Genomic DNA, 14883 nt, shown 5'->3' with positions numbered 1-14883 from the left:
AGGCCATCTGGGTCACCCGTTGGTTCCGGAAGTGTGCGAGCACACCGTCCTGGAGGAGGTCTAGTCCGGCTAGTCCGGGGGAGGCCGAATCCGGCTCCTGTCCCTCCGGGCTCACCGCTTTCCCCCCTTGGCAGCCATGGAGACCTTCTGTGAGATGGTGCAGTTTTACCTGAAGCATCTGGAGGACAGCGTGTACCCGGTGATGACCGAGGATCAGTTTGCCATGAAGCTCTTCCCCATGTACCGCTATTTTGTGACCGTGTGGCTGAGGAGCCACAACCCCGAGGTAAGAAGCACCTTTCTTGGGTGCAGGGAAGGGTCCCGTGGTCCCCCCAGGTCACGGCTCCCCAGCCTGTGTGGCTAGGAGCACAGAGAAACCGCTGGGTCCAGCCTCATTCCCAGAACCCTGGAGAGACAGTGACCTGATAAACAGAGTTGCTGAGCCACGTGGGGCCTGGAGCCTCAGGAGGGCGTCTTGAGAAGGGCCGGGGCTTGCTGGATGAGGGTCCCTGTTACAGCACCTTTTACCAAGGGGAACTATTTCCACATCAACTCTGTGCTATGGGACCATTTTACAGATAAGGAAACTGAGGCACTCAGGTTTTCCTAAGCGACTGAGCTGGGACTCACAGGGACAATCCGGCCTCGTTGCCTGCCTGTGGGGTCTCGGGCGGGGCCTCAACTACTTCCTAGTTCCCCTCTGTCGCGCGTGCTTGGCACTCTGGTTGGTGTGACATCACTGGGCTTTGCCTCGGGGCCCGGGCTCCTGGGGCAGGTGAAGCTGGGGGTCATCAAGTCCCTGAAGCCGATGCTGAACCTCCTCCTGCCCAATGACGACCTGCGGGAACAGCTGTACGACTACATCCCCCTGCTGCTGGCGGAGTACCGAGGCGGCCTGGAGGCACTCTTCGTCACGCAGGTGAGAGGCCACTGGCCATCTGCCTGACGGAGCTTCGGTTCCTGGGGCTCCCAGGGGGCTGTCCCCCGGGCAGGAGTTGGGCCCAGCAGTTGAATTCTTGAGAAATGAATGCTGCTGTTCCACGTGGAAGGGATGAGGACCCAAACGGTCTCAGAGGCCACAGTGAGGCTGTGTGTTTGTTTCCAGGGCTGCCATAACAGAGAACCACAGGGTGGGTGGCCTAAAAGAACAGAAACAGATCCTCGCATAGTTCCAGGGATCGAAGGGTTGGCAGGCAGTGATCCCTCCGGGGGCCCTGGGGAAGAATGCTTTCTTGCCTCTTCCAGCTTCTGATGTCCCCAGGCACTGCATGGCTGGCGGCTGGATCGTTCCAGTGTGACCCCTTCCTCTTCATGTGGTCTCTTCTCTGTGCCTGCCCGTGTCCTCTCCTTTTCTTATAAAGACACCATGGACTTAAGGCCCACCTTAAATCCAGTGTGGTGTCATCTGAGACCCTTAACTAACTACATCTGGAAAGCCTCAGGCATTTTGTGGGACCCTTTAACCCATGACAGCTCTTAACCCACAAAAGGTGGAGTTTCTTTTTCTTTCTTTTTTTTTTTTTTTTAAAGATTTTATTTATTTTATTTGACAGAGATTACAAGTAGGCAGAGAGGCAGGCAGAGAGAGAGGGGAGGAAGCAGGCTCCCTGCTTAGCAAAGAGCCCGATGCGGGGCTCGATCCCAGGACCCTGGGATCATGACCTGAGCCGAAGGCAGAGGCTTTAACCCACTGAGCCACCCAGGCGCCCCAAAGGTGGAGTTTCTTGGTAGGGTTCCACGTGGAGGTATGACCCAGGCTGATACATTATAAGGGGTTGACTGATTTGCTGGTGTGGCGTGGTGCTCAACTCTAAAAGTGAGGAACAGAAATTCATGTGGTAGATCTACGGGGCCGCCGTAGATGGGTCTGGTGAAAGAATGGGATTCATTTCCAGGTGGATAGAAGAGAAAGGGGGAAGAATGTCATGCTCAGTGGCCTCGCATGCCCTTTGCAAGCCTAACCGCGTGTAGGCCTTGCCGGGAGGCTGGCCGAAATGCAGGGTTGCATTCAGCAGGTCTGGAGCCAGGCCAGAGAGCTTGCATTCTAACCAGCTCCCGGGGTGGGGGTGGGGGAGGATGATGATACCACTGGCCGACGGGCCATGCTGAGCAGCAAGAGTCTAGAGTGAACGGACCCTGAATTGGCAGAAGATCATCTGCAATCATTTGCCTCTCCATTGTAGGTCTTGAGGCAGATCCTGGAAATGTCGGTCATCACCAGCACCCCCGTCCCGCAAATGCAACTACACACCATTTTCACCGAGCTCCACATCCAGGTGAGGCCGGCAGGCTTGGCTGGGTGCTGGCCTCCTCAGGGTGGATCAGCGGGAAGTGGGCTGCAGCAGGTGGCATGGCCGGCCAGGGGAAAGGGTGTGAGGGTGGCGGAGCCCCCGTCTCGCTCATCTGGCTCCCGTATCCCATAGGGATGCAAGGCGGTGGTACCCTCGTGCCCTCTGGTATGGCTGCCCCAGGCTGCCCCTACACTTGTGTCTGCTCTCTGGTTGCGATCTCACCACCCGCCCTGCACCCTCACTTCCCAGGTGTGCTCCAAGGCCCCTGCCCAGCAGCAATATAGCAGCCAAAACCTGGCGGAGATTGTGCACTGCTTCATAGCTCTCGGTGAGGCTCCCTTCCTCCCTGCCCCGCCCCGCCCCAGGTCCGCCATGAGCCTGTGGGAGCCCCAGCCTCTGGGAGGCCTGGCCCTGGGCTGCCTCCTCCTCCTTTTGGCTCCATGGGCAGAACTGAAGGTGTCCGTCCCGTTGCAGCCCGGTCCTACCCCAAGGAGCTGATGAAGTTCTTCCTCAGTCAGATGGAGACGAGCAAGGAGGCCATCCGCGTGGGGACCCCCTGACCCTGATTAGGGCAGTGGTGAGCGCAGATGGTGAGCGAGAGTGGGAAGTCAGGCGGGAGGCTGGGGAGGCAGGTCTCACCGGTGTCTGGACCGTCATCATTTCCTCTTTTATTAGACGCTACTGGGTGGACCGAGGTTGCTTTATATTTTCTACCCTTGAACCTAACCAGCACTGTGTCCCCTACACCCTACCCTCAACCCTCTCCTCAAACTCTGAATCACAGCTTCTCCAAACTGTTAACCCGAATCCTAGAACAAACCCCACACCCCAAATGAAATCAAAGACCTTAAATAACACCTGGTTACATTGTGTAGATTTAGTCCTAAGGCCCCAATGCCCAATCGTAGTCAAAACTCCTGATTCTAAATTCCTAAGGCCAAACTCTAAACCTGGCCTTGCAATCAGAAGGGAAATCCTGTCCCCAAGGATGGCACCAGCTCAGACAGCACATTTGTGTGAACTGGAACAAGGCATCCCTTGCTGGCAGCATGTGGCCTTACAGGAACATGGTTTGCTTAGAAGAGCATGGACCACTCCTATTCAGTCTTTCAACTGAGTGTCCTTGTGCAGTGCACAATCTGGGCAACTGTATATGAAGCACATTCTGCTAATAGTAAAGACTTCTCTGAAAAAAAAAAAAAAAGCCCAAATTTAAGCAACAATGAGACCATTTTTCTCTGTCTGGTGGAAAGAGATGATAATGAAAAATGGCATAGCCATTTTTCTATAAGAGACCTGATAGTAAAAATACTTTTGGCTTTACCGGCTATATGGTCTCTGTGATAGTTAAGATTCAACTGAGCTGGGGCCCTTGGGTGGCTCAGTGGGTTAAGCCTCTGCCTTTGGCTCAGGTCATGATTTCAGGGTCCTGGGTTTGAGCCCCACATTGGGCTCTCTGCTCAGTGGGGAGCCTGCTTCCCCCTCTTGCTCTGCCTCCTTGTGATCTCTCTCTCTTCGTCAAATAAATACATAAAATCTTAAAAAAAAAAAAAAAAGACTCAGCTGTGCCAAAGCAGTCATAAACTGCAGAGTGTGGCTGTGTTCTAATAAAACTTTATTTACAAAAATAGGCTTACAGCTAATCCCTGTGCTAGAATAAAAGGAAACTAGCTCCTTGCACTTCACTGACAAGGGTGTAAATTGATAAAGCATTCTGAGTGCTCACTTCCATAGGGACCGAAACCTGGGCTAAACAATCTAACTTTTTGACCATTGTCTAAAGGAAATCGTTGCCCAAAGGTAACTAGACAATGATGTTCGTTAGCACGTTGTGCATAAAAGCAGAACATTGGAAACAACCTACAGGTTTTTCTACAGGAATTTCTGGAACAAATGATAGCTTATCCACAGAGTGGACTATGACTCAACCATAAAGGGTGTAGTCAATCTGTACTTTTTTGTGGACAGGATGGGCTCCCTGTTGAGCACATCAGCACGGTTTGGGAACAGTGTATGTAGCATGACCTTGGTTACTTGCAAGGAATCTGTGGTTATTTTTGCATAAATGAGCTTAGGGAGGTTATCTTTTATTTTGATTTTGCAATGAGCATATACTCTTTTTAAGATCAGAAGCAGGTTTCTACTTTGCAGATTAAAAAACTCAAGACTGTATCATGGTTCCTTAGTGCGCGATGACTTGCTACCTTCCCCTTGGTCTCCTTCCCTCTCTTTCTTCCACCACCGTTGACCTGTAGAAATCTCTAGCCTGGAGTCTAGTGTCAAGTTGAGCATCTGACTGTAATTCTGTCCCTACTGGACCTCTCCAAAACCTTCTCATGGTTCTTTCTTACCTCTCTTAATCTTCCTCCTCCCTGAATCGGCCATCGTCGGTTCTATGACTCACAAGCACTTACGAAGTACTTCCTTGTGTGCCAAGCACTGTGTTGGCTCATTATTGCTTACAGAAGCTCTGTGAGAGAAGTACTATTATGGGCCACATTTTAAAAAAAGATTTCATTTACTTTTGTGCCTATGCGCGTATGCACGTGAGATCAAGCATGAGTGGGGGGGAGGGGCAGAGAAAGAAGCAGACTCCCCCCCGCCCCCCGCCGGTCCCAGGTGGGAGCCCCACCTGGGACTTGATCCCAGGACCCCGGGATCATGACCTGAGTTGAAGGCAGATGCTTAGCTGACTGAGCCACCCAGCACCCTAATATTATCCATACTTTAAAGGTAGGGAAACTGAGGCAGTGGGGGCTGAGGCGTTCACCTGAGGTCACATGGCTAGGATGTGGCCGACACAAGTTTTGAACGCAGCAGCCTCTGCCCTGCTGTGCTTTGCAGCCTGTGCCCATGCCTGTGCGTGCCTGGCCCTGGGTGCCGCCCTGAAGGACTTGCAGGTGGAGACATGCTCTCTAGGACAGTCCACCTGGGTTCTGAAGAGGATCACAAAGCAGAGGCCAAGGGACTGAGGCACAGAAACAAAGCCCTCCCCGGCCAGGTGGGGTGGGGGACAGGTTGAAAGGATGAGGAGGTGGCCAGAGAAGCTTCCGAGGGAGGTGTCCCTGAGCCGTGGTGGCAGTCAGAGGCTCTCAGGAGGCCCAAGCCACCTGACGCCTGGCTCTGGGGGGAAGGTGGCCGGTGTGCCTGGTGCTCTGGGAGTCTCACTACTCCCAGGCATCTCCTGAGAGCCCAGCTCTGGGGCTGGTGGCCCTCCAGGCTGGTTTTCCTCTTTCAGAGCCCAGAATGAATATCAGGACCATCTGCCTGGCCATCCGGGTTGTCAAGAACACCCTCTCTGACACCCGCTTCAAGGTAACAGGGCAGAGACCTGGAAGGGGCTGGTGTTTGGGACACTCTGCGGGGAAGCAGAGGGAGGTCCTGTGGGTGGCCTTCACTCCTCTCCCACTCTGTGGGCAGGGGCCACATGCTGCCGGCTCTCTGATGGGAAGCCTAGCCTCCCAGCCAGCACTGAGCAGGGTTGAGGACAGGTGCCCCCCGAGCTGTGGTCCTGCTCCTGAGACACTTGCTCGCGTGGAGGACCCAGAGTTTCCCAATGAAGGAGCTCAGACACCACCCTGGACGGAGGAGAGGCGGAGTGAATCTGGTTTCATCCAGAGCTGCGGGGTTGCCCAAGGGTTTTGTAAAACCTTTATTGCATTTGAACAAGGCAGCAGAGGGAGACACCCTGTCCTCAAGAGAGGACAGCCAGCCCACATAGCAAATAAAGGCTGCCCAAGGGTTTTGTAAAACCTTTATTGCATTTGAACAAGGCAGCAGAGGGAGACACCCTGTCCTCAAGAGAGGACAGCCAGCCCACATAGCAAATAAAGGCTAAAAAACCCCACAGTCCAGACTGCGCTGGAGCCAGGGCCACCTTGCAATGTAGCTTCAGTTCTGGTTGTAGGCTCTGCAGGCCGCTGCTGCATGGCCCCTGGGGAGGGGAGGTCCAGGAAGGCGAGGGTCTGCACTGACGGGAGAGGGCGTGAGATGGGGTGGGGGAGGGGTTTGGGCTGGAGATTTAGGCAGAGCTGTTCTCAAAAATGTGCAGGCTGTCAAGAGAGGACAGCCAGCCCATATAGCAAGCCTGAGCCCAAGCCTGGGGAGCCCTGGGTAAGAGTCAGGCTGTCCCCAACAGGGCTGCCTGAGATCGGAGATAAGGCTCCTGGCTGGTCATGCTGCCCAGTGAGATTCTCTGGATGGGGCAGGGGGTGGTGGATGGAGTGGGCTACTGCCTCTGAGGCCTCTTCCCACCCTGAGCACTCTGAATTCCTAGCTGCTTCATGGGCCAACATTGGGAATTAGGTGCAGAGCCTCCCCACCATGGAGCCCGCCCCAATTCCTGTATGTCCACCGTCCTGTCCCCTCAGGTGAGGATGGCTATTCTCCGCATCATCGGCCAGTTGGCTCTGTCTGGCTACCAGGACAGGATCAAAGGCTGGGGCCTGAAGTACGTGTCCGTGCAGCTGACTCTGTCCACCTACAAGCTGGTGAGTGGCCCTGATAGGCAGACCATGGTGCAGTTGGTCTTGGGAAGTAGTTTCCAGAGCCTCAGGGAAGAATCTCCTTGCTGCCCCCATGCTTGATTCTGCTCCCATCTCTACGTTCAGGACACCAGTGCCTGGGCTCACGGTGAGCTGTAGGTAGAGGTGTGGGCAGTACATCTAGAAAACCCTGGAGACCCAGTATCTGGGCATTGAGCCTCAGAGGCATGAGGAGACCATGCCCGAGATTGCAGCAAGCCCCTGCCGGCCCAAGAGTTGGGACCCCCTTGGTTCTGGTTTCCAGACAAATCACCGAGAGAGCTTTTATCAGAGGGACCTGGAGGAGAAGATGGTCCACAAAGTCACCATGGACACCGTGAAGATCATAACCTCTTCCGTCAGTGGGATGACCAATGTGAGTGTGACCCACACCCCTGCAGCCAGCCCCCTGTGTGGGGCTGCCCCCTTGGTGGGGCCCCTGCAGCTGACAGTTTGGCTTGCATGCTCCCTGTGCCCCGGGCTCCAGGGAGGATGGGGCATGCCCAGGGTTCTGCGCTCTTGCTTCTCCCATTCCCACTGTCTGGGATGTCTGGAGGGGCCCCTCATCTTCCTATTGCCTGAGCTCTTGTTCTTGAAGATCTGGTTCCAGAGCTGGGTCCTTGGTGGGAACTTAGTGTCCCAGAGGCTAAGGCAGTGCCTGGCACACAGTGGGTCTCAGTATGTATCCATTGACTTAGAGCAGGTAATGTGTCAATTTCCTTAAAGCCCCGTCAGTCTAGGTGTGTGTGTGTTTGTGTGTGTGTGTGTGTGCAGAGATAATTTTAATGGATTAATTCCACAAGCATCCAGTGAGTTCCTACTATGAAGACATGAAGGCCACATGCTCAAAGAGCTCAGTATAACCCCAAGGAGGACACAGGCTGAAGGAGGAACAAATGTGCCAACTTTTCATGGCAACGCACTGTGATGTAGCAAAGAAAAGTAGAAAAAAATTGCCATCATAGCACAAGGAGGGGATCACTGTCTTTTAAGTGAGGCCTCGGGCTAGATGCTCCCTGTCCGGGGGGCAGTCTATCTTAAGACCAGAAGTACTGAGGAGGGTAATGGGAGTTCCAATCTGTCGAGCCGCTGCTTAGAGCAGGTGAGCTGTGCAGCAGCGAGATGGGGCTCCTACTCGGCCGTGAGTGCCCCAGCTAACGCTTCCTCCTCCCTGCTCCCCAACCCAGGAGTTTTGGCTGAGGCTCCTGTGCTATATCATGGAGACGGATTACACGGAGGCCTTGACCCCCATCTGCATCAGCCTCACAAACCTGGCAGAACGCCAGCTCCACACCAAGGACGTGGAGGCCAGCGTGGCCGGCAAGAGCAGGCACGGTGGGCAGCCTCCCTGCCATAGCCTGTGAGATAGGGCCGGTGGACTACTGGTGTCCCGGGAAGTAGCCGCTCTGCTATTTCCAGGAAGCCGCCGGGATCCCAGCCAGCCAGGCTGAAGGCCCATCCTTACTGTGTCTGAGGATGTGTTAAAATTGTGCAAACCTGCTTTGGCGGTTCATTCCCCGAGTTCCCCTCCCCCAACAGAGGGGTGACACTGCTCTTCCAAGGGAGCTGTTCACATGGGCCTGGAGCTTTGCTGGATGGGCGTTGCTGGTGGTGGGTATGGTTTTAGGAGCCTTTCAGGACCCAGGGATGGCAAATGGGGGGGAGGGTCTTCTTCATGTCCTTACCTGGACTCTGGGCTAGGCCGCCCCCTGACATCTTCTAATGATGTCATTGATTCTCTCCTCGTCCCAGGCTAAACCAATGAAAATGAGGTTCCTTATGGACATATCAGTGGTCCCTGTGCTAACCCATTTTCTGTTCTGGGGGCAATGGGTTGATTGGGGAAGTACCTTCCAGGGCAGAGCCCTTCTCAGGGGCACGGGCCCTAGGGGTCTGGGGACCTGTCCTGGTATGAACTGGGCAACTGGAGTAGGTTCACGTCTCCTTCTTCCTCAGTGGACCTTCCTGCACCCCAGAAACTCTTGGCCCGTCTCCTGGTGAGTGGCTCCCCCAGGCTATGCCCTGGCCTGACTGAGGCCATTGCCTATGGCCCCCCTCCCTTGAGCTCCTAATTCCTGAAGTCTCCAGTGGGAGGAGGGAGCTAGACACTTGGGAGGACAGAGCTTTCTGGGTCCCTTTCATTCCTCTTGGGTAGACGTGGCATCGGCAGTGTGTTCGGATGCCCTGGGACCTGGTGAGGACATGCTCCTGGATTCCTCTGCTCATTCTTTGAGCAGCCCCTAAACAACTCCAGGACACTGCCAATGGCCTGCCTGCCCCCAGGGGTCCTTCATAGGCATTTACCTGGGCCTTCTCGTCCTCCTCTTTTTTTTTTTCTTTTTTATTAGGGGGAGAGAGAGAGTGGGGAGAGGGGCAAAGGGAGAGGAAGAGAGAGAATCCCAAGCAGACTCCATACCCAGCACAGAACCTGACGTGGGGCTCGATCTCATGACCCTGAGATCATGACCTAAGAGTCAAACGCTTAAATGACTGAGCCACGCGGGTGCCCCGGATTTCCTCCTTATGTTGACTATGGGCGCTAATCCACACCCCGTGGAAGCCTGGGGTGGGGAGAAAGCCCACTATCTTACCCCTCTTCTTCTTTTTCTGGGAACAAAATGCCTGGCACTGCCCAGCTTGGGGCAGGCCCCCACTGGAGTCTTGGTGCTCCCCAGGTGCTGATGATGTCATCCCCCTATAAGGGGGAGGGCCGAGGGATAGCCATGCTCAACCTCCTGAGGACCCTGAGACAGAGCATTGCTCCCTCCATGGCTGACATGTGGGAGCTGGAGATCCCACTGCTGGTCAAGTACCTGGAAGGTGAGGCATCCAGGGCACCAAACCCAAGTCAGCTCCTCTCTTAGTGTGCATGCTGGAGTACTAATCACAGGGACTGAGCAGCAAGAACCAAAGCTCAGGGTAGACCCGTGAGGCCTATTTGGGTCTTTGGGGAAGCGGGGAGGGAAATGCAGCATGTGCTGAGACCATGCATGGAGGGCTTTGAATGCCTGACTAAGGAGGCTGATCCAGAGGGGAGCAGCTGAAGAAGTCCGCAGGTGTGGACCTTCTTTCTGCAGAACATACTGAGTTTACTTGGAATCAGAAAACTTGGGAGGACAAGCTGATTCAGGTAAAGACTTGATCCTGCTTGCTGAGGTTGGGTCGGGAGCAAGAGGAGGAGTGCATGGCAGGCCCCTTGGTGGGGTTGATGTGTGGAGAGTTCAGGAGTCCCTAAAGGACACCCCCAAGAAAACTTGGGGTGGAGGGTGCCAAGCATGTCTACAGCTGTATCCATTAGCAAAGGAGAACAGAGAGCCTTCTATCCTCAGGGACCAAGTGTTCAGGAAAGCAGCATAGGGGTGACCTCCTCCTTCCAGCCCCCAAACCACAGCTGTTTCCCAGGCCCCCAGAATGTTAGCACTGGGTCAGGGTTCGATGGGTGGAGCAATCTAGAGATTGGGGAAGAGGGTTAGAGAGGGGGAGTCACTGCTCAAGATCACACAGTGCTCCTGGAGCTTGGGAGAGAACAGGACTGGGGACATATGGCATTGCCCAGTGACATCTTCTGCCTCCTCAGTTTCTGAGAAATTCCCTTAAGAAGACCCGAGGTTCCAATTGGAGCTTGCGTCTGAGCAAGGAGCTGAACAACCAGATCGAAAGCTTCGACAGCCCCTCCCTGGAAAAGGTTTGTGCTCAGTGTCAGGACCGTTAAGACAGGGAAGGGCCTCCAGGGATGGTGGGATGGAGGCTCGCACTGTGTGTGAGACCAGCTGCACCCGTGGCTGTCTACGGGGTCCTGTGAGGAGACATGGGTGGTCTAGGCCAGTGGGTTTTTGTGTCTTGTTCTGTTTTGTTTTTCTTTAAGAAACTGCTGTGTTGAAGCTGGGGGATCTCTTCTCCAGTAGCCAGATTCCCGATCCTCTCACTTTGCTCTCCACCTGATGTGGTCTCCTAGCGGAGTCCAATAGGCAAGAATCGAGATGTCTGAACAGGTTTTGACAAATGGTGAAAATGATGGGGATGACACTGAACCACAGAAGGCTAAAGGGCGTGCTGAGTTCTAGCTTGGACGTGAAGATGATGAGGTCAGGAAGGGACAAAGAAAGAGCGAGCAAGCTGAGGTTTGGAGCACGACCTTCAACTGTCCCCAATCCCACTGGCAGATTGCGGGATGTCGTTGTGTACACTTGACCCATCCAGCTCCTGGCTCATGGTCACATGTGTATTTCATTCATTGTCTTTATAATACTATGAACATTATTGATAGAAATTAGAGAAGGTCTCAGTTAATGGAAAGGATCCATGTTCTCAGATTGGAAGGCGATATGGTCAAGATGGCATACTCCGCAAATGTCTCTACAGATTCATTGTGATCCTTGTCATGAACCCTAGCTGGTTTGTCTGCCTGTCCACCTGTCTGCCTGCCTGCCTTCTTCCCTTCCCTTTCCCTCCCTCCCTCTGTCACTCCCAGCCACACTCCTTCCTTCCTTCCTTTCTTTCTTTCTTTTTTTTTTTTTTTAGAGATTGACAAGCTGATCCTAACAATCCATTTGGGAATACAAGGGACCCAGAATGGCCAACGTAATTATGATTAAGAGAAAGACCAAAGTTGGAGGACTCAAGTTTTGCAATTTCAAGACTGCTTCACACAACTGCAGTAAACAAGACAACATAGTACTGGCATAAGGATGGGCAGACAGATTGATGTAATAGAAAAAAAAAAAAAGAATAGAAAGTACAGAAATAAACCTCACATTTGCTGTCAGCTGATTTTGTGCAAAGCCTTAGATATGGCACCAAAAGCATGAGTGAAGAAAGAAAATATAGATAACTTGAACATCATCAGAAAGAAAAACTCTTATGCTGAAAATCAAACCATCAAGAAAACGAAAAAACAACCCTTGGCATGAGAGAAAATATTTGCAAATTAAGTCCTTGGTAAGGGACTTGTATCTAGAATATATGAAGAGCTCTTCTCACTCAATAACAAAAAAACAAGCCAGTTCAGAAATGGGCAAATGATATGAATAGATATTTTTTGAAGAAGGTACATACATGGTGAATAAGCACAGGAAAAAATGTTCAAGATTATCACCATTAGGGAAAATGCAAATCAAAGCCGCAGGGACATACTTCCTCACACCCACTAGGATGGCTATAATACAAAAGATAATAACAAGTGTTGGTAAAAATGTAGAGAAGTGCAAACACTTATATACTGCCGATGGGAATGGAAAGCCAGTTCCTGGAAGTGTTAAATACAGAGTTACCATATAACCCAGGAATTCTGCTCTGAGTTGTATATGCCCAGGGGAAACGGAAACATACATCCATACAAAAACTCATACATAAATATTCACTGTAGTGTTATTCACATAGCCAAAAAGTAGAAGCAACCCAGATGCCCGCCAGTGGACAAAAGGATAAACAAAATGTGGTCTATCTGTACAATGGACTATTATTCAACCGTTAAAAGGAACGAAGTACTGATTTATGGTACAGAAAGATTGACCCTTGGAGACATCATGCTAAGTGACAGAAGCCAGATGCAAAGGAACCCAAACCCCACATACTATATGATTTTGTCTACTTATAATGTCCAGAATAGACATCTTTGTAGAGAGAGAAAGATTAGTGGGTGTAAGAGGCTGCAGGAAATGTGCAGTGACTGTTAGAGGTCTGAGATTTCTTTCATGGGGGGAGGGTAGTGATCCAAATGTTCTAGGTTTAGGTTGTGCTGATGGTTGCGCAACTCTGTGAATAGACCACTGAATCCGTCAACGTTAAGTGGGTTAATTTTATGGTATGTGAACTATATTTCAAAGAGCTGTCTAAGGAAAGCTTCTTACAGGTGTCAACCAAAAATTGTGTTTGTTCCAAAAGATAGCCTGGATAGGTGAGTAGGTAAAATAACAAAAAGCAGGGCTGTCTTATAGAGACTCCTCTATAGCTAAACATACATGTGTAGGCTTAAGATTTTATTCAATGTCAATATAAGGACCGATGTCCATTTGGAAGAAAGTTGTACATAGGATGTGAGGGTGATCTGGCTGGGACATCTGTCACCCCATTGGTCGCCGGGGTTGATTCAGGCTGTCCGCCTGGCTAACTGGGTATCCCCGTCCTCCCTCACAGCTCCATGCGTGTCTCTCCTGAAGCTGCCTGCCTGATCCAAGAAGATGACCTTGCTCCATAGAGGAGGAACAAGGTTGCTGGGTCAAGGGCATGCAAATAGCTGCTCTCCCTTGCTGGAGCCTCTCGAGGTTCCTTTATAACAGAACGTAGGGCAGTCAAGCTTCCAAGATTCCAGACACATCCAATGAGGGGCTGCATGTGGGGGTCTGGGTCCCTTTAAAAAGAAAAGAAAAGGGGCTCCTGGGTGGCTCCATGGGTTAAGCGTCTGCCTTCGGCTCAGGTCATGATCTCGGGGTCCTGGGATAGAGTCCCACATCGGGCTCTCTGCTCAGCAGAGAGCCTGCTTCACTCTCTCTCTCTGCCTGCCTCTCTGCCTACTTGTGGTCTCTCTCTTTCTCTCTCCCTCTCTCTCTCTGTCAAATAAATAAATAAAATCTTTTTAAAAATGAAAAGAAAAAAGAAAAATTATGTAGTATTTAAAGAATTCAACCGTATTGCCATTATTCACCTTGCTTAGGGAAAGTAAATCAGTAAGCAGGATTTTACTGGCTTAGAAAACTCAAGAAGGCACAGTTGGATACAGCGGCTCAGGGAACTTCACCAGGACCCTCCTGTCTCTTCATCGCTCAGCCAGCACCTCCCTGTAGAAGCAAGGTGGCCCCCAGTAGCTTCCAGAATTGCAGCCCCTGTTGTCAGAGCCAATCTTCTCCCAAAACTGATATGCAGAAATCATTCTCTTTCCCAGAAACAAATAAAACAAAAATATGATATAGTGAAAAAAGATCCCATTCCAAGTAGCGACACAACGTAAACATGTAATTGAAGACATTATTGATGAAGTGACGTATGTGGAACCAGCGTAGGAGCACGAAATGACAAGGAGGTGCAGGAACAATGAGAGAAACGAAATGACATTGACACATCTTTTGCTTTCGGATGGGAAGTCTCCATGTTGGAAAGGCACCCACGTTGTTCAAATTAACCTGCGGTACAAGGTACTTCCCTGTCACGTCCCCAAAAGGAGTTTTTGTGGACATTGGACAATTTTATGGAATTCAACTAGATTATTTCCAAGTTCACCTGAATGAACGAGTCTAAGAGAATGGCTCAGAACATATTGACAATAAAGCTCACGAAGGAGGGATTTACTCTCTCGGGATGGATCAAAGATTGAAGTGTACCAAATGAAAGAAAACTGTGAATGACCAGAGTACATCAACAAATAGCTTTTAAGCTTGACACAGAAGGGGCCTTCATATACATAAAGGAAACAACTTTGCTCTGTGAAAGTGAATGTTTTCTGTGTGACAAAAGAAGTTGCAATAAGTAAAATTAAAAAGGAACAGAGACCCTTGGGAGAAATACAGCAATGGAGTGATCTGCTGGTTGAGGCTTCTGGTATGTGATCCTTAAGAAAGGAGCCTGGGATGATGCGTGATTTTTTTTTTTTTTGAAGACTTTATTGATTGATTAATTTTGAGGGAGCAGGTGGAGGGGCAGAGGGAGAGGGAGAATCCTCAGGCAGACTCTGTGCTTGAGCTCAGAGCCCAATGAAGGGCTCGATCTCATGATCCCAAAACCAGAACGTGAGCTGAAACTGAAGGTCAGATGCTCAACCCACTGAGGCACCACACACACCAGGCGCCCCAGACAACGTTTGATTTAAAAATCCCGGTTCTACCACCGCCCACTTGCATTTCCATCTCGCAAAACAGCAACCGTATCTACCGTATCTACCGTTGCTATGTGGGTTAAGTGAAACAAGACATGTTTGTTCTTGTGGTTTCTCCATATACACACCTGAGGCTCTTACGAGCTAAAAGGAAAACAGGAAGAATAAGTCAATGGGAAATGGGCAAAGAACACAGGGCGGGGATTCAGAGACCAGATGGTGACAATGTGCAAGGGCACTCAGCACAGCTTGTCCCCAGGTG

The 14883-nt window shown here is 51.4% G+C and overlaps 1 protein-coding gene across 1 annotated transcript in view; it reads left to right on the top strand.

Moving 5' to 3' along the window:
• The window catches only part of LOC106003317 (maestro heat-like repeat-containing protein family member 2A), a 43366-nt gene that overhangs the window by 7555 nt on the left and 20928 nt on the right, over window positions 1-14883 (top strand). The window contains 14 exon segments of the mRNA XM_045066802.1: window positions 135-286; window positions 776-919; window positions 2184-2276; window positions 2541-2619; window positions 2766-2845; window positions 2848-2881; window positions 5530-5606; window positions 6662-6781; window positions 7080-7190; window positions 8002-8149; window positions 8771-8811; window positions 9490-9634; window positions 9892-9944; window positions 10392-10499. Coding sequence (XP_044922737.1) covers window positions 135-286; window positions 776-919; window positions 2184-2276; window positions 2541-2619; window positions 2766-2845; window positions 2848-2881; window positions 5530-5606; window positions 6662-6781; window positions 7080-7190; window positions 8002-8149; window positions 8771-8811; window positions 9490-9634; window positions 9892-9944; window positions 10392-10499 — 1385 coding nt within the window.

This window comes from Mustela putorius, unplaced genomic scaffold (genome assembly GCF_011764305.1).
Source record: "Mustela putorius furo isolate JIRA1106 unplaced genomic scaffold, ASM1176430v1.1 tig00003869_pilon_pilon_pilon, whole genome shotgun sequence".
NCBI lineage: Eukaryota > Metazoa > Chordata > Mammalia > Carnivora > Mustelidae > Mustela > Mustela putorius.
Note: the sequence above shows the minus strand (reverse complement) of the source record. Positions and strands in the feature narration are given on the sequence as shown.